Source organism: Empidonax traillii, unplaced genomic scaffold, assembly GCF_003031625.1.
Source record: "Empidonax traillii isolate 1590-97213 ecotype Southwest subspecies unplaced genomic scaffold, ASM303162v1 scaffold57:size2250009, whole genome shotgun sequence".
Classification (NCBI taxonomy): domain Eukaryota; kingdom Metazoa; phylum Chordata; class Aves; order Passeriformes; family Tyrannidae; genus Empidonax; species Empidonax traillii.
The window spans coordinates 1803387-1827064 of NW_020955250.1; the positions used below are offsets into that span (position 1 = coordinate 1803387).

At 44.0% G+C, this 23678-nt stretch overlaps 1 protein-coding gene across 10 annotated transcripts in view; it reads right to left on the reverse strand.

The window, feature by feature from the left end:
* Positions 1–3077: 3077 nt before the first annotated feature.
* CLASP1 (cytoplasmic linker associated protein 1) overlaps positions 3078–23678 on the reverse strand; it is a 177675-nt gene continuing 157074 nt past the window's right edge. For 6 of the 10 annotated variants that reach the window (XM_027879746.1, XM_027879747.1, XM_027879750.1 and 3 more), the window contains 5 exons: positions 23460–23653; positions 21942–22070; positions 11398–11604; positions 8607–8723; positions 3078–6831 (listed from right to left, as the gene is read on the reverse strand). In XM_027879746.1, coding sequence (XP_027735547.1) covers positions 6745–6831; positions 8607–8723; positions 11398–11604; positions 21942–22070; positions 23460–23653 — 734 coding nt within the window. In that variant the 3' untranslated portion in view covers positions 3078–6744. The remainder of the gene's footprint in view (positions 6832–8606; positions 8724–11397; positions 11605–21941; positions 22071–23459; positions 23654–23678) is intronic. The other 4 variants (XM_027879748.1, XM_027879755.1, XM_027879754.1 and 1 more) reach the window with 1 other exon arrangement.

The following is a 23678-nucleotide window of genomic DNA, read 5'->3' on the forward strand; positions in this document are numbered from 1 at the left end:
GGCTCAGATGAATGTTTACCAGCACCCCCAGGTTCTTCTCTGCTGTGCAGCTTCCCAGCCACTCTGCCCTCAGCCTGTAGTGCTGCCTCCTCTGGCTGTTCATTGTCTTGTACAGCAGTAGCCAGATTAGGTTCTAGCTGGGATTTGGTCCCCTTAATTTTCTCCCTGCATAACCTCACAACATCCCTGTAGTTCTCTTGAGTTGCTGCTCCTTTTTCCAAAGGTCACAAACTCTCCTCTTTTTCCTAAGCTCCAGCCCAAAGCTCTGTCCAGCCAAGCCGGTCTTCTTCCCCACTGGCTCATCTTTTGGGCACAAGTGGACAACTTGTTCCTGCACCTGTAAGATTTCCTTCTTGAAGACTGTCCAGCCCTCCTGGACTCCTTCGCCCTTCAGAACTGCCTCCCAAAGTACTTGTTAGTCCGTCACCTGAACAGGTCAAAGTCTGCCTTCTGGAAACCAAGGTAGCCATTCTGCTCACTGCCCTCCTTACTTCTGAGACTCCATTATTTTGTGATCGCCGTGCCCAGGACAACCATCACATCACCCACAAGCTCCCCATCAGAGGAGACAGGAGACTGAGAACATTATTTTCTTCTGCTCCTGTATTTCAATGGCAGTCCCCAAAACTTTTGCCTTCTGCCATGCTCCTCCCTGCAGCAAAGTGAGGTGGCCTGTGCTGGCACTCCCAAATGTGCAAGTCTTGGCACCAAGGCCCGTGTTTGTGTATTTTCCAGGGAGATCAACAGGTGGTCAGTGATCATACACAGATCTGGAAAGTGAGTGCCTGGAGGCACGAGCCATTGCTGGGAGAGGACAACTTCTCCAAGGGAGCTCTGTGCATCTGGCAGTGGTTGGCAGTGAGCCAACCACAGCTCCACATTGTGGCCTTATTCCTTATAACGTGAGCAACAGCACAAGGACTTGCTAAAACCCAGTTGCAGAGTATGCAGTTGTGCAGAGTTGTGCAGAGTTATGCAGAGTTTGCAGAGTTGTGCAGAGTTATGCAGAGTTTGCAGAGTTGTGCAGTTATGCAGAGTTGTGCTCCAGAGGTGGAGAAGGCGAGTGCCCAGCTCCTCTGATCCAGCCCATACTGCCTGGTGCTCCGGAGGGCAGGGAGACCTCCACCCATGCAGACAGGCCTCTGCATGAGTCTTGCACGAACTGCCAGAATGACCTACTTCTGCATCTCTGGGATGTCCCTCTCCTCAGCTCCTGCAAAGGGTTTGGAAAGCACTGACCATGTTAAGCACGTGTCAGTGAAATCCAGCTCCCCAGCTTAGGTTATCTAACACAACATTTGCAATGCCTCAGACTTCAAAGCTTTTCCGAACCCCTCAGGACTGTAAGGCTAATTTAGGCCAGCTTCTGGAGTTTTACAAGGCCCAGATGAGGTACTACACTGTTCATTCTCTTCCCATTCTTATAACCCCAGGTACCTGGCACTGCTTGAGAAAACACATGGGAAGTGCTCTGGGAAGAAGCCAGGGTCACTGGGCAAGGCTGGACCCTCCCTCCTCCTGCTCTGGAACACAGCAGAGTGAAAAAAGACAGTGTCACCACAGGGGCAAAATGGTCCATTGGCAGCAGGGAGAGTCATCGCTGCTCCTCACTCCCAGTCCAGCCCCTGAATCTCAGTGCAGAAGGGTCCCTGGGCTGGCATGGTGACTTGGTGACAGCCAGGAGTGCCAGGGCAAAGGAGACATCAGTGAGGGCTGCTGATGCTGTGATTGTCTGGAACATCCCCAAAACATTGTCAAAATTGCTCTAGCTCAGTAATAAGCCAGAGAGTAAAAAGGACAGGTCAAATAATCCTCCTGCAGAGGCAGAGAGGACAGTTTAACCAGCAGTGCCTTATCCAGCATGGCCAGATCCACCGTGTCCTGCTGGTGCTCACGCACCATGACACTCTCCATGTATTTTTCTGTCTAGGAATATTCATATCAAAAGCCTCCCATCCAAAATCTGAACCTCCTGTGCTCTCCTGGCTTCCTTGCACACACCACAAGGTATCTGAGGACCTTTTACCTTGATCATCAAGGTGAAAGTCATACCTTTGGGGCCTGATTTTCCTGGTGTAGAGCACAGCTTCACTACAGGTTTCGAAGTTGTGATGAGTGGTTATTCCCCCAGGGCAACACACAAGTGCTTGAGAGCTCAGGTTGCCCAGACAATTCAAATTCTTCTCCCTTTACTTGATACCAGGCACAGAGAACTGTGCAGTTGCCAGCACCCCTTCACTTCCCCAAACACTTCATCACCCAAATTTCCACTGCCACGTATTTTAAAACCTCTGCTGTTCTCCTAACAAGCCTCAGAACGCAGGCATCTTTTGAAGCCCTCGCTCCTCGAGTTCCATGCCTTTGCACAACCATCAGCTTTCAAACAGTAAATAGCTTTCCAGTTTGTAATGTCACAAGTTATCCCCTAAAATCATGACTTCCCAACACTAGCATCCAAAAATCAACTGCCTGCCAATCATACTGGCACTTGTAGACTGGTGCCCATAGGAAACAGCCAGCCCACCACATGCCCTCTAATACCTGAAAACACAGAAGGGCAGGAATAAGACCAAATCATTTAGAAGCACAGGCTGGCACGAGGGGCTGTGTTGGATAATGAATCTACTTTAATATTTCTCCCCCAAGAAGACACCCAAGTTCCACTTATTCTAGGGCAAACTCAAAAGGTTTTATTTTAATTTTTTTTTTTAGCAAATTCTATCACGTAAATGTTAACAAAAAACATCTGTACAATTGCCATGATACACTCAAAAGTGAAACAAATAAGATATAAATACAGATATGGATGTAACATGACAAAAGCGGAAAAAATAGAAAAAAATACATGCGCATGAACACGGTGCCAACAAAGTCATTTCTCATGGCTGGCATTTTTCAGAGCGTTTTTTTACTTCCCATTTAAAACATTGTTAGCAACGTCCTGCTGTATACTACAAAGGTCTAGTTTTTCTGTCCCTTAATATGTAATATTATGCTTGATAAATAAAGGGGTGGGGAGAAAAGGTTTTGATGACAAAGATGCAAGTTACATTACTTATACAGGTTATTGGTAAGCTAGTAATAAGCAATTAAAAAGACAGTCTTGTATTGTATTGTAATCCAGGCAAGCACACATAGTGTACCTTAAGAAAGCCACATGCCTCGGTATTTCTGAACTACATGAGAACTACAGTACGTAGACCTGTGGGGCAGATGGAGCCTGTATTTGCCCACGCCCACGGAGCACTGGTGCAGCCAATGGCAGAAAAAACATCCACATTTGAGATTTCGGCAACCTTGCAGCCAAGAGCTGCTGTCTGCTGAGAGTTTTCTCCCATTCAGATTTTTAAAGCATGGTGGGCAAAGAAAATACACTTTTTTCCTTCTTTTTTTTTTCAAACTTTTTTTTTTCTTTTTTTTAAAGGTTATGAAAAATTGAAGCCCTGCGTAATGGGCAGCAAGAAAAAAAAAAAAAAGGCAGTTGCAGTAGGTGGCTACTGCCAGGAGAAGGTGAACACAAGCTTCACCGGTGCGGTGAGACACTGCAGCATGCAGACCTTCCTCTGCAAGCATGCGTGGACACTGTGATCTGTAGCCAGAGAGACCTTTATGCTTGCTGAAGAGAAAACAAAATGATTGTACAGCTTGTTGAAGTCAAAACTGGAGATCAGAGAGGTGACATTCAGAGCTAGCCCTTTGAGCACTTCAAAGGTAACACAAAATAAAAATTGGGTCATGTTCAACATACTAAACAACCTTACTATGTACATTATACGCAATGATTTATAAATACCTAAAGCAGAATGCTCCCTACTGTATACAGGTATAACACACTTCTAGAGTACTCAAAGGATGGACAGTCCTCGACTGACTCACGTAACGAAATCAAGTAGCACATTAATGAGCATCTGTTGACAAACAGAACTGAATTTGATTCAGAAAGTAAGGCCTGATTTTACCACGTGCAGCCCCAGGGGTGCCAATGACATGGGAGGGCGCAGGCTGGTCGCTGCCCGCGGCAGGTCACGCGCCTTTGCAAGGACGAGCTGCCGACTCCCACTGAGGTGTCAGGTCAGGGACGTTACAGTGCGTTCACTCTCAGTGCATACTAACAGGATTTTATAAAATATATAAAATCATATGAAAAGGAATTCAATTCCCGGAGATTTGCTACAGTGTGCCATTCAAAGAAAAAAAAAACCAACCAACAATCAAACCAACAAACAGCAAACGATGATGGACCAAGCTCCATCACAGCTGGCAGGGACTAATCAACACCTGGTCAACTGTGCTGACCTTCTGAACCCCAGAACTGGAACAGAAGATGCTGAACTGAGATGGGGAGAAAGAAAGGCATAAATACTAAGCAGTTAGAAGTACAAATTTAAAAAAAAAAAAAAAAGAAAACAACAAAACAAAACACCCCCAAAAAAACCTAACCCACTACTAAAAATTCAAACAAGACAGCTAACTGCTGCCAACAAGTCAGCTGAATATTTCCTCAAAAGGAAAAATAAATTTGTGTTAAAATAAAATTTGAATAATTCAAAAAAATTTTAAAAAGAGCATTCTGACAAGCATATTGAATGATGTTGAAAAGAAATGGTCCACAGAAAGGGAGACACAAACTATGGAGCAGCCAGTCCTTCCTTTAGTGAGGATGGCTTCTCTGAGCCTGCAGAATTCCACACACCAGGACTGCACACAGTTTCTCCTGCCACGGTATTATTTGTTGGGAAAGATGAGGGAACTAGCCCTGCAGCTAGAAAAAGCCTGGACACGTATAAATCAGGAGGTGGTCACCTTCTCTGCTCTCATGCGAGCAGGAAAAGGAGCAACAAGCTCTGCAGCCCAATATCACAGTCCCCACCAGCCCAATTTCCCCTGAGATGAGGACTGGGAGAGGAGCTGGCACCAAGCATCAGCTCCCAGCATAGCTCCTCAGGGAGACACAGAGGGATGAACTGATGGAAGGCTTTACCCTTCGCTGCTGCAGTAATGGAAAGTCCCATGTTCTCAGTATGTTCCCAAGGTGTCCCTTCAGCTCCCCAAAGTGGAAATGGAGGGAGCTGGAAAAACTCCAAGGCACCGAGAGCAGCCAGGGAACATACATCCATCACCACAGCTGCAGCCATAAGCTGCATGGCCACCATCCTCTTGCGTCACTGGCACTGGGGACAAAACCCCAGTTGTGATCTACTGCAGGTTTGGGGTGGGCAGGCCCATCAGCCAGGATCCAGCCCAGGGCCAAACACAGCACTAATCAGCAACATCCTGCTTTCCCTGGTTACAGGCAGAGACAGGGGGAGCTCCCCCTTTGCAAACAGAAGGGTCTTCATTTGGGAAAGGGTGGTGCTGAGTGTTAGTTGACTGCTGCTGGTTTGCCTCTGACCTGGTCTGTGTCATCAGGCTACAAAAGGATTTGCCCTGCTGCACCCTCCCCCCCCAGCACCCTGCTGACAGCAGTGCCAGCAAGGGCCCTCTGCACTGCTCCGAAATGCAGAGCACCCGAAATGCAGGCCTGTGCGTGGGGATGGCCAGGAAGGAGGAGGTTTCTGAAGGCAGTTAACAGCACTGCAGGGTCTTCAGGCACAGGAGGGGCTGTGGCAGGCAACCAGCACTGTCCCAGCTGGTTCAGAGGTGCTTCCAGTGTGGTATTTCTGCTCAGATTTGGACACCCTTTCTGTCCTCTGGGATGAACATTTTGCCCAAAGCACACAGGAGTTGCGGGGACAAAGCCACTCACCACCCAGCACCAGTGGGTCAGTCAGAGCAGCAGATCAGCCCTTTGATGCTACAGACTTCAAAAAAAAAACCATCTGGCACTGAGGTACAGCTCTGCCGGCTCTCACTGTCCACCCATGAACACACACAGAGCCTACCCCAACCCCCACCCACCTAACTCCACCATCCTATTCGCAGACATCAGTCCCAGAATTGGGTCTCAGGTTCCCTTTGGGGAGTAAGAAGTAAGCTGGAGAGTCTTTTAAGCATATGAAAAAGAGCCAAATGGGTTGAGAGGGGAGAAATATTTACACAGTCAGTGAAAGGAGCAAGATCCCAGCTGTTATGCACAGCACAGCTGGCTGGAGAGCAGTTACAGAGAAATCAGCCCATCCAGGGTCTGTCAGAACTATGTACAAAAACTCAGGTGTTTATAAAGAACCTACTTTTTCATTACTCACTTGGTATCTCTTAGTATTAAAGCATCTGAGGCTGGAATCACAGCCACATCTGCAAAGATCTCCCCATGGAGAGCCCTGCAAGTCAGGCAAGCTGCAACAGGGAGTACAAAACAGGAACACAAGACTTGTAAGAAGAGGAGAACCTAGCCAGAATGGCTGCGGGGAGAGAGCAGGTAATCAGCACACAGAAACCAAAAGAGGGGATAAACTAAACCAACAAGATTTGTTTGACTTTTACACGCGTCCGGGTTCTTGGACTCAGTGTTGGAACGCTAACCTAAACATATTTCTGAGATCTCAGCAGGCTATACCAATATGTTTAAGTATGGCTTCCTGTTGTTCACTTTTAATGAAGACTGTAACACAGACCTTGCTTCCTTTACATTCAATACCAGTAAGATTCTACATAAAAGCTTTTAAGGGACTAAAATACTGATTGCAATAAATATCTGCATGGCCTCCTTAAGCTGATGGAGCGCGCCAGTGAAGAGTAGCAGAAAGGTCTCTGAGAGGCACCGTTGATTGCTTCTATGTCTACACATATGTCCACATATCTCCATTAACTGTGCGTTGAAACATCTGAAGAGGAACTGCTGTTGCTGTTGGTGGTCTGGGCCCTCTTTATATACAAGTTTAGTAGCTTCATCTGAAAGAAACAAACAAACATCAGGAGAAAATTCCAGGAAAAACAGGTGGGTACAAGCTGACTGCAAATCTAAAAAACTCGCATTCTGTGGTGAGCTCAGTTTTAAGTGAGTTGACACAGGGCACTCTGGAGGAAAAACAGAAGCCAAACTGACCATATTTCAGAACAGAGGCAGGAAGGCATGCCCAGTCCAACTGAAGTTACAGACACATTTAATGGGATTTAGAAAAGCCTCTTGCATTTCACTTCAGCAGCCAGCAAGCAGCTCACAGACTCAATCCTGCAGCCTGCTCAGGTCAAGCAGGATTCCCACAGAGGTTAGCAGGATTGCAGGCACACTGGTGACCCAAGAGCCACGAGTCCTTCCTAGGAAACACCTTGAACTCTCTGTGCTTTAGAAAATGTTCATTTTCAATGACATTATATCTTTACTAACTTGGTACATCTAGTAAAACTGCAGTAATTATGGCTATATACTTCCTTTCCATGGATTTGTTTTCTTTTTCCGCCTTGCCACCCTAACTCCAGATCCTGTAATGACTCATGCTCACATTTAACTTTTAAACATGCAGGCAGTCTGCATAAACCCAGAAGAATTACTCACATGTTTATAGTTAGTTATGTGGTGGAGTGAGTCCGTGGCACCTAGGATACTGGGATAATAAAGCCTCTACAACATTTTATAGGGGAATTTCCTAACAGCCCAAGTGGAACGAGGCAAACCTCAGCAACCATAGATGTCTCTTTCCAGAGCAATTTGGAGGCCCAAGTAATTTGTTTAAGGACGAGACAACACAAAAATAAAATCCAAGTGTTTCAGTCTCAGGTTGTTTTGGCCTACATCACACTTCCTACCAATGAAAGAAATTATTGCTTCAAAATGACAGAATGAAGCTCTCCGAACTAAATAGCTATTCATAAGCAGAGATCTATTTCAGAAACAAAAAATTACAAAATCAATCTTAAAATTGCACAGAAATCTTGTGTATGACAACTTTAGATGGGAGAAAAAAATTTTGTGATGGTTTCTTGAGCAGCTCTGAAAAGCAATCAAGCACTACCCACTTCAACATAAATGTCCAGCTCTTGTCTGAAGGACAGAGCTGAATTAAGGGCTTGGTTTCACTTGCAGCATCAGGTCAGAATCTGAGTTTTGCTTTGAGTTAGCCTGACTCCAGGGCACAAAGTCCTTTGAAGGGTCACTTGAGCTTGCTGTTGTCCCAGAAGGAGAGGGACCCATGTGCTGTGCTATTAAGAGTGAAGCTTTACCTGCATTTCTACCATCACTAATCAAAACGTGGTGCTGAGAGGGCCTGTTCTCCCACCATCCCAGCCATGCATTCCCATCATTCTCTGCACCAGGTTACCTGTGCAGCCACAAGGCAGACTGAAAGGTATTGAATTTGGATTGCAGATCTGGTTTTCAGCCAGAGCAGTAGCTGATCCAACACACTGCACAGTTGCCCCGGGAGGCAACACCAAAGTTAAGGCACACATGGGTGAAGTGGGAAGGACCTGCTCAGTGGCAACTTGCAGTTACACAGGATCAAATACATCATGAAACCAATCTCTGAACCCCATCAGAATTTTCTTAGTGGGATTTCAAATGCTCACACTGGTGAGCAAAAGCTGTCCTGGTGGTATTTGTCAGGGTGAGGCAGGATTTAACAGAGCACAGGGAACTTGACCCAGAGCTGCAGTGAGGCCTTGCCGTTTGTAATAGCCCGCAGAACAGCTTGCAGTATCAAAACATCAGACACACATTAGTCCTGTACCTTGCTTCCTGTGAGCTGTGCGAGATGAGGTTTCAGTTCTTCTCCAATTACTGAATAAATTGCCACCAGGCAAAACACGCTGGCTTTACGGACACTGCTCTCTGTGTTATCGTAACCCTACGAAACAAGACAAAAGGGTCAGAAGACAAACAGCACTCCCCAACACCCTTCCTGGGCAATAGGCTACAGAGATGATGTCCGTTTTGCAAATGTGGTTGACCTTTCTACTGACGTGTCAACAGAAAGGCCCTTCTTAATGTAACAGTTTGCTACCTGAATACTCGAAGAGCAAGAGAACGCAACCACCCAGGACATCCTATCTGCTCCTTCTGTTATTACTTACTGCTGCCCTAAGTTATTAATATCTTGTTATTTACAGCATTAAATAACAATTTAACGTTATTTAATGTTAAACACACAGTTTCCTAACATGAGCTTGGGAATCTGTCAGATATAGACACTTCTGTGTTCAGTGCAGATGACCATGTGCTATCCTGGATGGTCAGGGCTTCTTGGAGGGGAGCCCACCTGCCAGGTAGGAAATACCACAGGAGAGAAGATACTGAAAGACCCCTGTCCATGTGCTGATCTCAGGCAGCTTGAGCAGAGCTCAGGCCAGGAACCAGGTCACTGAGCAGCTGGTGACATCAGTCCTAAGCTCAAGCAAAGCAGCCACCCCATCCCATGAGAAACACAGACATGACTTTAGCCTATGGGATGCTGGTTCCTCCGGATGCCGGGTGATCTCTGCCAGGAAAGCCAGAGGAGGGATGCAGCTCAGCTGGGCTGTTGTAGCTGCAGGGTCCAAGCACAGCCCAAAATGACAGTCTGAAATCTCACAGAGCACTGAGCTAGAAAAGCAGAAGACCTCAGTGAGCTCAGAGAAACACCAAGCTATTGAAGATCGTGGTGGGGAAAAGGTTGAAGCCAGGCCCACAGCAGAGGAACAAAATCCACTGCTGGGAGAACAGCTGGGAAGCAAGGTCCCTGTGGATTCCAACCCAAAGGCTCCCAAACCCATCAGTTGCCTCTGCTTAACCTCAACTCTCCCTGTGGGCCTGGGATTATTCTTACATGTGCATCCCAAATTGCTCCCATGGGGGCAGGCAGATCCATGTGGTGTTGAGGCCTGAGAGGGCTGTATCCTGGCGGGCACTGGGTTGGCAGAGCCTGCTCTGACTGTGCCAGTGGGACTGTCACTCCACCTCTCCATCTGCCAACTTGCTGCAAGGCAGTGGCTGCTTCTTCCCCTGGCATTTAACTGCGCAGCTCACTGGTTGGAGTGTTCACCCAGGAGATGATACAAGCTCAGAGCTCTCTGTGGCCTGAGAGTATTGAAAGGCAGTGCATGGGAGAGTCCCCTGCAGCTCAGCTTTGTCTCCCAGGCTCCAAGGGAGCCAGGGCTCCTCTTCAGGACCAGGGCAAGCACCACAGGTCTCCCCTGCCACACCCTTTTCTTTCCCAGAGATCCCATCTGTTCATGGGGATCCCACTCCAGGCTGTTGAACTGCACTCTCGTGCTCATACTGCTGCTGTCTGACACTCCTCGCCTCTTCACTGCTCTGCCAGGACCCTCAGCATGGGAAACAAGCATAAAGGTGATACTCTCCACATGCAGTCCTTCAGCCAGGATCCCAAAATACTTCCCAAATGTAAGGAGTAGAGTTCTTTGATCACTATGAGTTTCTAAGGTAAGAAAATATCACTGACAAACTAGGCTCTGAAACAAGAACCATTTAAAGACATGGAAGCAATTTAAGAAGACATAACAGCCTTTTTAAAGACATGCTGCTCCCAAACTTTTCCAATGCAGCAAAGCTTCACTGTTCATGTTGTTGTCTCCAACAATTATGGCTAAAACCATTTTACAACAAAAGTTTAGATCAATACAGAATTGTCCAATTCCCAGAAGTTGAGAATTAAGAAAAGAATTGCAAGAGCTGACACTACAAAATTGGGATGAATACCAGGATGCATAAGGGGAATTTCTGACTTTGCTCTTGTCCTTCCAACATTTTATGCTCGCCACAAAGGCTTCTTTATCCCAGTTCTCCATGAAGTCTTACCCACACAAACATGTCTTCCCTTTCACACTGTTTGATTTGTTCCTGTCACAGTCTCTCCCCCATAGACACACATAATCTCTTTCCTCCCTCACTGCCACTTCCCTTATTTTCTTCTTGCTTGCAGCCTCATCCCAACCGCTGGCACCACCAGCTGCTTGTGCAGTGAACCAGAAGACAACACGCTACAGCCAGTGCTCAAAACTGAATTCACAGTGTAAACCCAAGCCTTTGCACTGACAAAAACACAGCTCCCCACCCAGCCTGAGAGGGTTATGAAAAAGAGACTGAATGAAGTCAGCGGGTAGTTTCAGAGAGGCAAGAAGAAAGGAGCAGCCTGCCTGCTGGGATTCAAATTCAACTGCAAAGTACCATCAAAGCACAGAACAGCTCAGCAGAATTCAAGGGGACTACAAGATGTAAAGAGACAGCATAAGATGTTGTTAACCCCTACTCTCACATTTATTACATGGCTGCTACTGGCTTATTAGGACTCAGGCCAAGGCATCTAACTGTGGAATATACACATAGGAACCTGAGTTTTCCTTAACACTAAAAACATCAGAAAACTCAAATACAAAAACTTTAATTTACCAAAAATTAAGGGTTTAAAACTTCAATTTACCAAAATCTGGCTCCAGAAGGTCCATCATTCTCTCTTAGGTCACATACCTAACACATTACTGAATTTTGTCTGTACTCAGGAGCAGTGACATAGGGTTAAGTACCTGTAACAACCCAGGAATGATATCAGGTAGGAGCTGATGCAACGATTCCTTGGAAATCCTCTCGATGACTTTTGTCTGCATTTTGATGGCAGCCAAGTTAATTGGATAATCTGCAGTCTGAATGATAGGGCAAAGCACCTTGATGCACTGCTCGGGGTGGATGGAACTCGCCAGCGTGGAAGCAGCTTCTTCGGCAGCTCTGACGACCTGGAATGAAAGCAGAGCAAACCCTGATGTTAATGAGGTCACACCTGACAGCCAACACCGCTGGAGTGTGCTGGGAGTGACTGCCAGGATACACGCGGGGATGTTCATTAACAGATCTGCAGGAGGCTCTATCGAGAGGTGACTGACTCCAAGAATTCACATCCTTTGCCTCCAGTGATGTCTTTGTTCCAGCCAGTGGCAAAATGTCCATCCTGCCTAATGTAACCAAAGTGCCAAAGTTGTGGCTAGTTAGAGAAAATCATCTGTCACCTAAGACAGACAGGCACTCCCATCCCAAGAGAAGCAGGAGGCTGGCATCTCTCCAGCCACTGTCAAAGAACCTAAACCCACAAGCTTAGACTTACACAAAATTTATCTCCTTAAACACTGCCCCGAATGGCACTCTTGCACCTTTTAGTATCTCGCCTGCCAAGTGCTCGGGTGCCCAAGCTGAGACATCTGAGGCTACACAGGGGTGTCCTGCCATTTCCCAAATAGATTATGCTGTATTCAAAACCAGGCTACACACACAAACAGGCTTTAGGGAGTCCCTGACCAGGCAGCTGCACTCTCAGAACGTGTAACTGGGATCACTATACAAAATGGGAGGAAGAACAAGTGGAAGCAGCAGCAACAGTCACCTTTTGCAACTAGCCCAAATTGTTAAGCAGTCACACAAAGCAAGGGAGATCCTAAATTCAACTCCATTCTTCCATCAGGGGAAGGCAAATTCACAACTTCCACTGTTCCCCAGCAGGTAGGACAGCTAGTTCAAAGAGGAAAGACCCAAATCTGGTCTCTCCTCCCATGAGAATTTATTCATTTTACATTCAGCAGTAATTGGATAAAAAAGAACAGGATGGGAAGGCAGGTTTTCTTTTTTTCAAGTGTCTGTGCTAATTGCCAGGCAACAAAATGAAGCTTCCTCTTGGTTGCACTCTTCCTGGCCACAAATAACACACCTTTTGCTCCTCGTGTTCTTGTTACAATACAAGAGATGGAGGATGCTTTTTCTCATCCTCACTTGCTCCCCTGTGTTCAGGTTTACTTTTAAGGGAAGGTAAATCCTGAGTGAACAGAGATGCCCCGGTGGGCAGATTTAAATCCAACACCTCAATTTTAAGAAGAAAGAAGCATTCACAAATCCTCATGTTTAAGACTTCCCAGTTAGCCCCAGGCAGTCCCTAACCCTGAGCCCAGGAGCATTAATCCAGCCTTTCAAAGCACCCCCTCTTTCCTGATTGTGTGTGATGCTCAGATGCCCAGCACTGGTTCTTTAACTCCTCCTAAACCTGAGCTACCTGGGGTTGTCTGAAGTGAATACTCTGCAACCAGCACTAGGACACCTGTCCCAGGCAAACCACAAAAATGCAAATAAATCAAGCCATCACTATCCCTTAAACTGAAGCCATAGCTGCTGAATTTGCCTCATTCTCCTCTTCCACACAGTGTGATGGTATAAAACTCAGGGATTTCTGTTTGACTAAGGCAACCCACGGATGTACCTCTAGCAAAGCCTTAAAAGAAGACAAGCTTTCATTACTTTTAAGCAACTACTGGGGATAATGCATGAATCAGGAATATCTGGAAGATTACTTCAGTCCTCACTAGGACAAGAATGTCTCCCTGTTTGGACTACAAAATATTTTCCTGAAAGGTTTAACTGACCTTCAAGATAGCAGCAATGAACTGTGACCAGAAGAGATCATATCCATCTACAAAGCCTGATTCACCCACAGTCTTTGTATCACAGCCACAGTACTAACAATAATCTTGCAGACATGCTGACAGCTACCTCCCTAAAAGAGGAATGGCACAAGACACTTGTATACCCAGGAAATAATCAAAGTCATCCACTTGACTTCTGGCATCCTCTAAAGCAGATCCAACAGTGAATGGGATCTCAGATACTTCATACAGCACAAATAATGCATGCAGGCAAGGCAGAGGCAGGATGGTGAAATAACCTGAGATTTTGACTGCTTCTGCATCAGTGCCCCATTTACAGAAGAAAAACTGTCCAAATGCTCCATTTACTCCAGGCCTTTCTCTGCATTTAATTATAATATTAAGACATATTCCAAAAAGAATGGCAATCCACAATGTGGACAATACTAAAAAAAATGTCATCCTGAAACATCTGTGAATGAGAAACCATGCAGAACCAAAAGCGTGCTTTCCCACTTCCAGCAAGTTTTCCCTCTTCCAGCTATTTCTTTGCTAATTCCTCTTCATTTTCACATGTAAGAAGCATGAAAGTTAATATTTTTCCACATAAGTCAGTACTAGCTTAGGAGCAAGCACTGTGTGATTTTGTTGGCAAAGGAGAGAAACACCCCAGTGCTCAAGGGAAACCTAACACGAAGCTCTGACACCACAGAGTTGAATTGCTGAGTGGATCAAGTCAGGGGCTCCCAGAAGGTCTCCTTTAAAGGAATCCACTTCCTGGCACTGCAGCTTCTGATGTCTGCTTTCCACAAACAGTGCAGTGGACTTATAGAGAGCTCTGGTATCCTGCAATCAATTTAACTACATTCACTAACAAGCCACTGGCTCAAAAGCCCCAACTACAACTATTTGGACACAAGCACTTGGGATTTTGTTTTGCAACAATGCCAAATACTGTTGGTAAATGTTTTCAAACACCCTCAGAAAGAAAAGCCTGCACATATATCACAACACACTAAGAGAAAATTTTAAAAAAACACCAAATCTTATTATATTCTCTTGGTTAGAAAGCAACAATATTTTAGTATGCACCTATGGTCAGACTCTGACCTAAAATACTATTGTAAAATACTACTGTAGAAAAACTGTATGTAAAAATTTCAGTTAGTATTCTGTCTGGGTTACAACTCCATATCCTGTTTGCATACAGGTTACTATGCATATTAAGTTGAAGGTATGAGGCAAGTGCACGAGACAAAAATCTTTTCTTAAAGCCTATTAACCAACTCCAAGCACAAGGGGCATTAAAATACAGTTGTAATTTTTCACAAAACAAGAAATGGCTCCATAGCAACAAAGGCCACACATATTTTACACATCATAAGGTGAGCAAGGAAAGTTGTGAAGACTCAGGAATTATTTATGCCCCTGCCAGTCCTCCTTCCAGCATAGCTGCCCATTTCTAGCAAGGATCTGGCCACATTTACAGAGGGGTTGGGTATTTCACATCCCTTCTCCCTGCAGTGCCTTCTCCCTGAACACAGAAGGATGTATTACACATGTCCAGTATGCTTCCTGCTGATATTAGCTTGTAAATGTGACAGCACCAGGGAGACTTCCAAGCCTTCCACGAGCACATCTGGCAGACAGCGCCTGCATCTCAGCCACACTTCAGCAAACCCTTGAGCATATGATTAATTTTAATAACAAGCTGAAGTATCACTGACATCAACAGGATTCAAAAGCATGTGCTGACATGCTTGCTTGAATCAGCCTCTGTAGGTAACTACTCCTGGCTCCCTTGGGAAGGATGGGCAGGCGACAGGGCATAGGAAAGGGTAGGACAACACCAGTGGAGAACGAGCCAAAAAGACAAATTAATCCCTGCTGGCACAGAAAGTCAAATGCCACCCTTCTGCAGTGCAAGCACCAGCCCTCTTTTTCCTTCTGGCTTTAGCAAAACAAAACGTTCAGCCATCCAGAGGGACTCTGTATCCCACGAGGGGAAGCATGTCCCTGAGCATTCACCAACCCACTCTGAATCCTGCTCACCTCGTAACGCCAGAGAAATCAGCAGCATTCCCACACACAGGACAGCACGTCATCAAATATACCAACTGCCAGGTCATTTGGCAACAAGAACGTGCAATTATAGTAAAGTTTAGCAAAGATATTTTGCCATGAGCCGCAACACTTGTGACTTGCAAGTTGTACATACCATACAATATCAAAAAAATCAACTATCTTTTTAAATCAGGTGTTTAACCTGACCAGCAGAGTGAAACAACCTTAAAAAAGAAAAGGAGTGGGAGAAATGAACAAACAGCATCAAGCAACAGGTCTTCCTCCCATCTTTGAAGGCAAGATCAACAGCTACACATCTGGAAGTGACAGGAATGACTCACACTAGCAGTAACACCACAGTAAGTAGTGGCTATGAAATCCAAGAAAATGAAAGGCTGCTGTTTGCTACATGCTCAGACTGGGGAACTCACTGTCACAATAGGATTAAAAGTGTGACACATTTAGAAAAGGAATAAAAAGGCCGTAACACACAGAGAGTCAGGCAGAACTATTCACATGGGAAGGCTTTAAGCTTCATACAGCTGGAAGGAGGAAGAATATCAACAGGGAAGCATCACTGTATGCTTTCTTCTTGACAGTTAGTCAGGTAGGGTATCAAGTGAAGCAAGCTTTTCGTCTGACCTAACATAATTATTCTCAGGGATCTCAGAAATACAAAAGAAAACTAGCAAACACATCAAATGATGATGGCAGTTGGAAGCAGCAGGTTCAAAAGGGTGGCTCTGAAGCAAGATGTGAAAGACTAGAGCAAGCCTTGCTTTAAAAACACAGACACTAAGCTGTGTGTAAGGTATGTCACAAACATGATTTTACCTCACAGTAAAAACTTAAAACAAACCATGGCTTGAACTGGTTAGTTCGACATCGCTCAACACGAGGCAGGCAGCCCAAGAATGTAGATTTAGGAGATAGCTCTTGGCCTTAAAGCAGCAGGCTCTTCTCCTTTCCAAACCCTTACCTTATGCTCTACACACTGGAGACTAGATTCAGCCTGACTTCTGCTGGCATAACATAAGCTGTGTTTGCTGGTGGGTTCCTTGAAAGACATCTGTGATGCATTAAGACTTTTCTAGTGGGTCGCACAAAAGAGAGAAATTTTTATACTTCCACCCAGTTTGCTTTAGGGAAGGAACCATATTCACATGCACAAAGCCAGAGAGGTGTAGCACACAGACAGTTCACTTCTAGCAATGTCTTCCTTACTGTTATCAAGGTGTAAGCATCAAAGTAACAGGTTAGGCAGTTCCAGGAATATGCACATGAAAAGTTTTCTGATTTCAATGGGAGGGGATACGATGACGTGCAGTATTAGGAACTGTGTGATCAGGACAGTAGTCACCTGTCACAGATCCTTTCTTTTAATAGAAAAGTACATTGGTATCAAAGTTCTACAAAATATGCTGGACAAACTCTATATGACAGTTCCCACTGGTTTGCCTGATTCACGATGCACTGCAGCCATGGGATCCTGCTCACTTAAGATAACCAGAACTGAGACTCCATCTCTTCCACCTGATTTCTTCTGTTCAGCTACTTCTCAGTGCATTAAGATGGTGTTTGCTGCCTGATGGCTGCAGCAAACAGCTTATCTGTGCCAATATGCTCTTGGCCAATATGCAGCAGCTTTCTAAAGAGTTTTGGTAATTTCATTTCTGCTTCGAAGTGACACAAACTACTGGCAAGTAAGGAAAGAAAAATATGTCCTGACTCACTTTAGGCAGAACATGCCAGGTCCATGTGCTGCACAGGGCATCAGTGTAACAAGCTCGGATCTCAGCAAAGCAGCACCTCCACACGTAGATGAGAACTGCACATAGAACCTCAAGCTGGAGTGCTTTGCCATGATTATTAGTTACACTGTCTCTGCAGAAAGTTGTAGGGGATGAGGCTGTGCAGGTGAAACCCCACTGAAAAGGCTTTGAGGCTTTGTACACCATTGTGAAACACGCAGAGAACCAGAGAATTTTATTAAGCAGAAGACAAGGTTTTGCTTTGAGGCTTAGGAGGCATGTGGCTATGTTTTTGAGTCAATTTTTGCCATCTAGAGGTGGTTACTTAAAGCCTGTATAATCTAAGCTGGAGGGGATGGAGGTTTACCAATACCAGCCAGGCAAACTCCCATCCCTGAAGGCTTTACAGTCTGATCCAGACAGGAACAAACAATTACGGACTTGGTTTCAAAGCAGGAAGTGGCCTCAGCAATGGGGAGTGCTAAGCAGATGAAAAAACAATGCGATTTTTATAAGGGATTCAGAGATGAAGCAGATTAGGCTGCTTCTCCTGTGCACTAAATACTTGAAATGTGTTGGGAAATAGAGCACATAAACGTATTTTATGAAACATCAGTGACTGCCCAGCTGCAGTGCTTGGCAGCTTCCAGCACGGACTATATAACAATTCATCTTCAAGACTGTGATCATTTACTGCTTTTCTTCTTTAGCAAGCTAAATGTTGCAGAAACCTACATAGATTCTACCATAATCAGAGGACAGTTATAAATCCCATAAAAGCCAGAGGCCAGTCTAAAAGTACCTTAGAAGATAATAAAAATTATCTATAGTTAATGGATAACTGTGATTTCTTCATTTTCTCCCTCTTTTAGAGGGTTACAACAAAGAGTGTTTCATATAAATTATGCTTATGGATCTTCTAGATAATAAAATACAGAAATTAGATATCTAGGATATGGCACAGTATCGTTTCCTTACTCATAGAAAATACACATCTGTTAAGTCTATAGGTTTAGTGGCAGAGAAAAACAGAATGGCAGAGACAGAAGCAGGGAATTATCTATCCTATGATTTTTCACTTTGCAGCTGATTCCCAAGATAATAAACTATTTCTATTTTAATATACACAGTAATAAGAAATTATCCTCATTTTACTGGTATGAATCTGAAGCAATGTCATATCAATGGTACTGGGTCAGCAGGCAGCATCTCTCCTTAGTTATGGGTGAGTAACTACACTGGAACAAATGAGTTAATATTAACTGATTGGCAACAGAAAGATGGTTCTCTTCCAAGGAACTCCAAACAAAGACTGATAAAAATCAACAAGATTTAATACCATCCACAACTTCAATTATGTTCTAATGCTCCAAAAGTAAGTGAAAGGCATTTACATGTCAACCCCCATAAATATTTCCAGTTATGACTGAAGCAGGCTTGACTCTTCACATCACCCCATTAAATCAACAGCATTGAATAGACTGTTATACTACAAACAGTATAAAAACAGAATGAAGTTAAAAAATGCAAACTAAACATGGATCCCAACCCAGAGTCTTCTAGTCTGTAGCCTAGGGTTACATTAATTTTGACCTGCCATTGAGGTTTGTGCTTTGCCAATCTCCCGCATTTGCACTCAGAACAAGGAGTGACTCAGCTGCCAGCTCCAGGTACCAAGTTCTCCTTTGTCCCTGTGTGGAAATGTGGTGCTCTCAGCTGTGCTACTCTGCTGATCCCACACCTTGCCTTCAGCAACAGAAGGCAGAAGACTTCTGGCCATGGCAAAGACCTAACTGTCTAAAGATTTCTCTCTTTACTTGGAAAAACAGCCAATTATCCAGGCATCCCAAAATTGATCTGACTATGCTAACACTGCTATGATACTTCCAACTGTATGATCTGGAATAAACCACAGACTTTTTTTGTTTCAAAAAAATCTTTAACTAAGTATCAGCAGCACCCAGTTGGGGTAGGGGGTGATATCTGCTGGTTAGTGAATGTGTGGATTTTAATTTGTCATTCATCTCTCCTGGCCATGCTGAACAACAGCAATATTGGAATTTGGGTAGACAAATGAACCTCCTTGATTTCCAAAGAACTGTCTCTTAGTAGGACAACTTCTTGGAGACAATACCCAAGATTACCAGTTCTGTACTGTGCTCCTCTTCAAATTCCCTTTGCTTGGTCACTATGGATTGATTCTCTGTTGGTCAAACATAATTGAAATGTGAGAAGTAACTTGAAGCAATTAGCAGTCCCTGTGTTGAAGGGGAAACTCAAGTAGGAAAGACTAAAACATATACACCTTGCTCAGAACAGACAACTACACAGCCTGTTGCACATCAAAGGATCTCAAACCATAAACAGAGATCACTCCTGTCTTGTACTACAAGGCAGAAGCATCCAGAAATATAACAAACTCTGGAGTGACATCTTATCAGGACATCACTGGCACAGAGATTAACCTTTACCTAACTAGATGATACAGCAGCCTTTCTTACAGTCCAGAGGAAGATTTCATTTTATGTAGTCTAAGGAGAGTACACCACTGCCTTTAGTACTGCTCTGATACAGAGAAAAAGAAAAGTGTAGAACAAACTGTTCAGATCTTCCCTTCCTTCTTCAGCTATTCTTTGAAAGTGTCCTTCAATCACAAATTGGTGAAATCTTCAGTTAAACTTCTGCTCAGTGGGAACCAGTCAAAGGGCAGCTCCTCTGCCTCTCCTGGAGAGAGCAGTGCTGCAAAGTCAGCAGTGAGAGGGAGCTGAAGGGCCACCACAGGAAGGGAATTCGTGACCTTCTGGCCCAGAGCTAGGAGTTTGACCAACTGGGTTATGCCCAAATGAACTCTTTAAGTTAATTTTTCACACACTTAACTGAATCAGCAAATCCCAGCTACAGGTAAAAATACCTAAAACGTATTTCCAGGTATATCTTTAGCCTAGCTCATGTGGATACTCAAGAGCAGGTACCTGTTTTAACTTCAAGAATGCTGATGTTCTCAAACTACTGAGAGACAGATGATGCCTTTCACGGGCTGCATTTGGTTCTGAAAGCTTTGTTTACCCGGGGATCAGAAAACACAGAACAAAAAATCCAGCACCAGGCCCCCTACTTAATACAGCTGAACACACAACAGGAAGGAAAATAAGAATATTCTTGCACTGTCCTGCTATGAGAGCTGTCACCCAAAGGTCCCATTGCAGCAGCTGATTTTTCATTATGAAGATGCTATGCAAAACCATGGTAAATCAAAGCCATGCTATGTACAGCACAGCAGCTACTTAGTGATAACAATACACCTCAACTATTCTATAAAGAAGTGCCACAACTCCCATCCCTTCATTCCTCGCATGAGCTTCACTTTCTCTGTAGCAGACTCATACTTAGCTTTTCTTTGGCAGGCACCTCATGCAAATCCTGAGGAACTTTTCCACACCACAAGTATGAAGAACATACGGTGGGGAGTCCAGAGGCATAAAGTATGATATTTTCAACACTGTTTTTGATCTCTATAAAACCCATCAGTCCCACAAAGACAGTGAATTCTGCGAGAAATGCAGTTTTGATGGACTCTCAGGCAAAAAATACAAAGGGCACTGAGTCAAGGTGAACTGAGAAACATGCTAGCAAGAAGACTTGCCAATAAAAGGCACTCCTTCAGAACATAATGTTTTGTCTGACTGCTTTATCAGGAAATCAATTTACAACTGCTTCTTATTACTCTGAACTGAAAATGACAGGGCTGCAAAGGCTCTAAATCAGAGAGAGGAAGGTAGGCAGAGCAGGGCAGCCCTCATTCACTAAAGGATTAAATATTTTCTGCTTTTGCGTTTTAGAGAAATTCAGCCTGTTAGTTTCTTTCCTTGAGGGTATTTTTTGTTTTGATTTTTAGGCAGTACAGTTTTTGCTACCCACAGCTAACATAACTTTGTGCTAGTTAAACAATGCTCTACAGCAATCTCATCTATACAATGATCTTTTCATGGCCAAATCTCTTCAGACAGAGGTGCCCAAAATTGCTAGCTTAGGACAACCCTGTTGCAGAGGAGAATAAATGTCTTAGATTGCAAAGCAAGGTCTTAGGTAACAAAGCCATCACAGATTTACAGAGGAATTCTGATAGTGCTTTCCAAGGCTTAGTTCAAACTTGCAACATGCACAAGGTAGATTAAAAGATCCAGCTTGGAAGTCAATCTACAAAGCTTGGCTTTAAATGTAATTTGAATTGATCTACTTCAAACGTTATCATGGCCCTTTACTCTTGCTTTACTCCAAAATACTTTCAGTTTTACATATGAGTTCTCTCACAAAAGGAAAATGCAATTCACCCTTTCCTTTGCTTCTTCCTCTGCCCCTGCAGCATGTCCTGTTTGTCTATTTTCTCCTGTTATTCACCGGTTCCCAGTTCTCCAGCATAGCCCAATTTCACCATTCAGTTTTCACACACAGTTCTGCTTGAACATGGTCTTTGTGTTCTCCAGGACATGTTCTATCCTTATCTGTTACAGACAGAGGCAGCACAGGGCCCCTAGCATCCTCCAAAAAATAAGAAACATGCACTTTCCTACTATAGTATCAACCTCTTCCAGAATGTGCAAGAAAATCCTGGCAAGTTGATTAACAGTGGTTGACAATTCCAGGTAACTCCAAGTCCACATAAATAGCTCTGTTCGCCCCAACTTTTTTCCTCACTGCTTCATAATGCAAAAATTTATCTCTTCTTGGGAGATTTAATATCAATCTGTTCTATTGTCAAGATGGGTCAACAAGGTTTCCTGTTAAGTCTCACAGGCGTTTCTTCAGCAGGTTTTCAACTGCTTTCTCAATAGCAACACTGAAAGGCTCACTCACCTCCTTGTGGGAATCCTTATGTGCTTCCAGTGTTTTCATGATAGTCAGCTCCGCATAGTTCTTAAACCTTGCCGGCTGGTTCCGTAGGATCTCTCTCAGGACTCGCAGTGCCAGGGCTCTTATTGAATGCTGTGTCAAGAAAAATTCGTATTAGAAAAGGTCACTTCTCAAAATCGTAGTTAGAAGTAAATTCTCGTGGTTCCCTGCGCCACCAGAAGTCTTACTTTACTCTATGAGCTCCAGTGGAGTGAGCAGTGTAATCAAAGTAACAAAGTCAGAATTGGTTTCCTTGCTTGCTCTTGCACAAAAATCCACATGAAATGACTGTTCTCACAGATACAATAAAAAATCAAAATTACTTTACTTCATTAAATTCCAGATTCTTTTGGTAATGAAGAACAAATTTGTACCCACAGCAGCATGTCTGCATTACATTTATCTACAAAGAAGGCCAGACTGTATTTTTGCCCTTCCTCTTTCGCTTAGCTTTGTAGATACTAAACTGGGATTCATCCATGCCACAAAGCCATCTCTCATGTACTAATGCAGTACAATCAACTCTTCCTGTAACTCCTATGGAAATTACTTCCAAGAACTTGAAGTTATTGTAGTCAACACTGACCTACATTTTAGTCTTTTATATCAAAAGGTCATTAGCAGAAAGGATTTGTAACACCTGCTTCACTTTCATAACTTACTTTAAGTTTCTGATCCGTGGCCACTCCAAAGAGCTTCTATCATTTCAGCAGATGAACACTTGCTTTATTCTAATCTGCCTTTAAAACATGTATTTTGCTATTCATCTGCAAAATTCATGCAGTAGCACAACCTGCATGTACTTAGACAAAGCCACCATTCTGATAAATGCATGATAATGTTATGATTAAACATGTAGGACCAGAGCAGCTCGTGCTTATACTATGAACAACGACTTGAGAAAAAGTCAGCCATCTACCCTGCTACGGAATTACAATCCCTATGATAATAACGTAATTTTTTTAATACTTCAAAACATGATCCTCTGTAAAAGCAGCTTATTCTTGATGACATTTTTGTAAGGGACAGAGACCCATTCAGTGAGATCTAATACCCTGTGTCTTTAAACCAAACAGACAAAAAGAAATTAATTTCTTCTAGAGTGCCTTTATCTTTCTTTTTGGGAATGAGTATAATACAGTTAAGAGCTTGTAACTTCATCCTAACTCAGAAGGGAACAACCATTGAAATTTTGATAGTTTTTGTACTAAATTGGAAGATAGCTTCTTTTCTGAGTCTAGTTCAATTTCATAGTTATTTATCAGTAATGCTCTGGAGGGAGAGGGAAAACTGGTACACTTCACAGTAGCTTAAAACTCATCACTGAACACAGTGAAAACTAGAGTTGTCAACCTTCAAAAGAAAAAGCAAGCAGTGCAGCATCGCTGATGAGTAGCAGGTTTCATTTAAACTAGTGTGGAGGAACTATCAGCCCAGATGAAGCAATGTACAGTACAGTTAAGACAAAAATCTACATCTCACATCTTTGTCTCCAAGCGTTTCCAGCAGCAAGAGCAGAATGGTTTTGAAGTGCTCTTCCCAAACTCCGAGATTATCCTCCCTTGTGATCTTTAGCAATTCCAGGAGAGCTCCTTTCCGCTCCTCCACCCGCTCGTTGTGGTTGGAAAGCTCTTTCAGAAGATCAGCCACCAAATCCGAGTGGTCAATGGGTCCTTCTAGGACAAATGGCAGCAAATCATT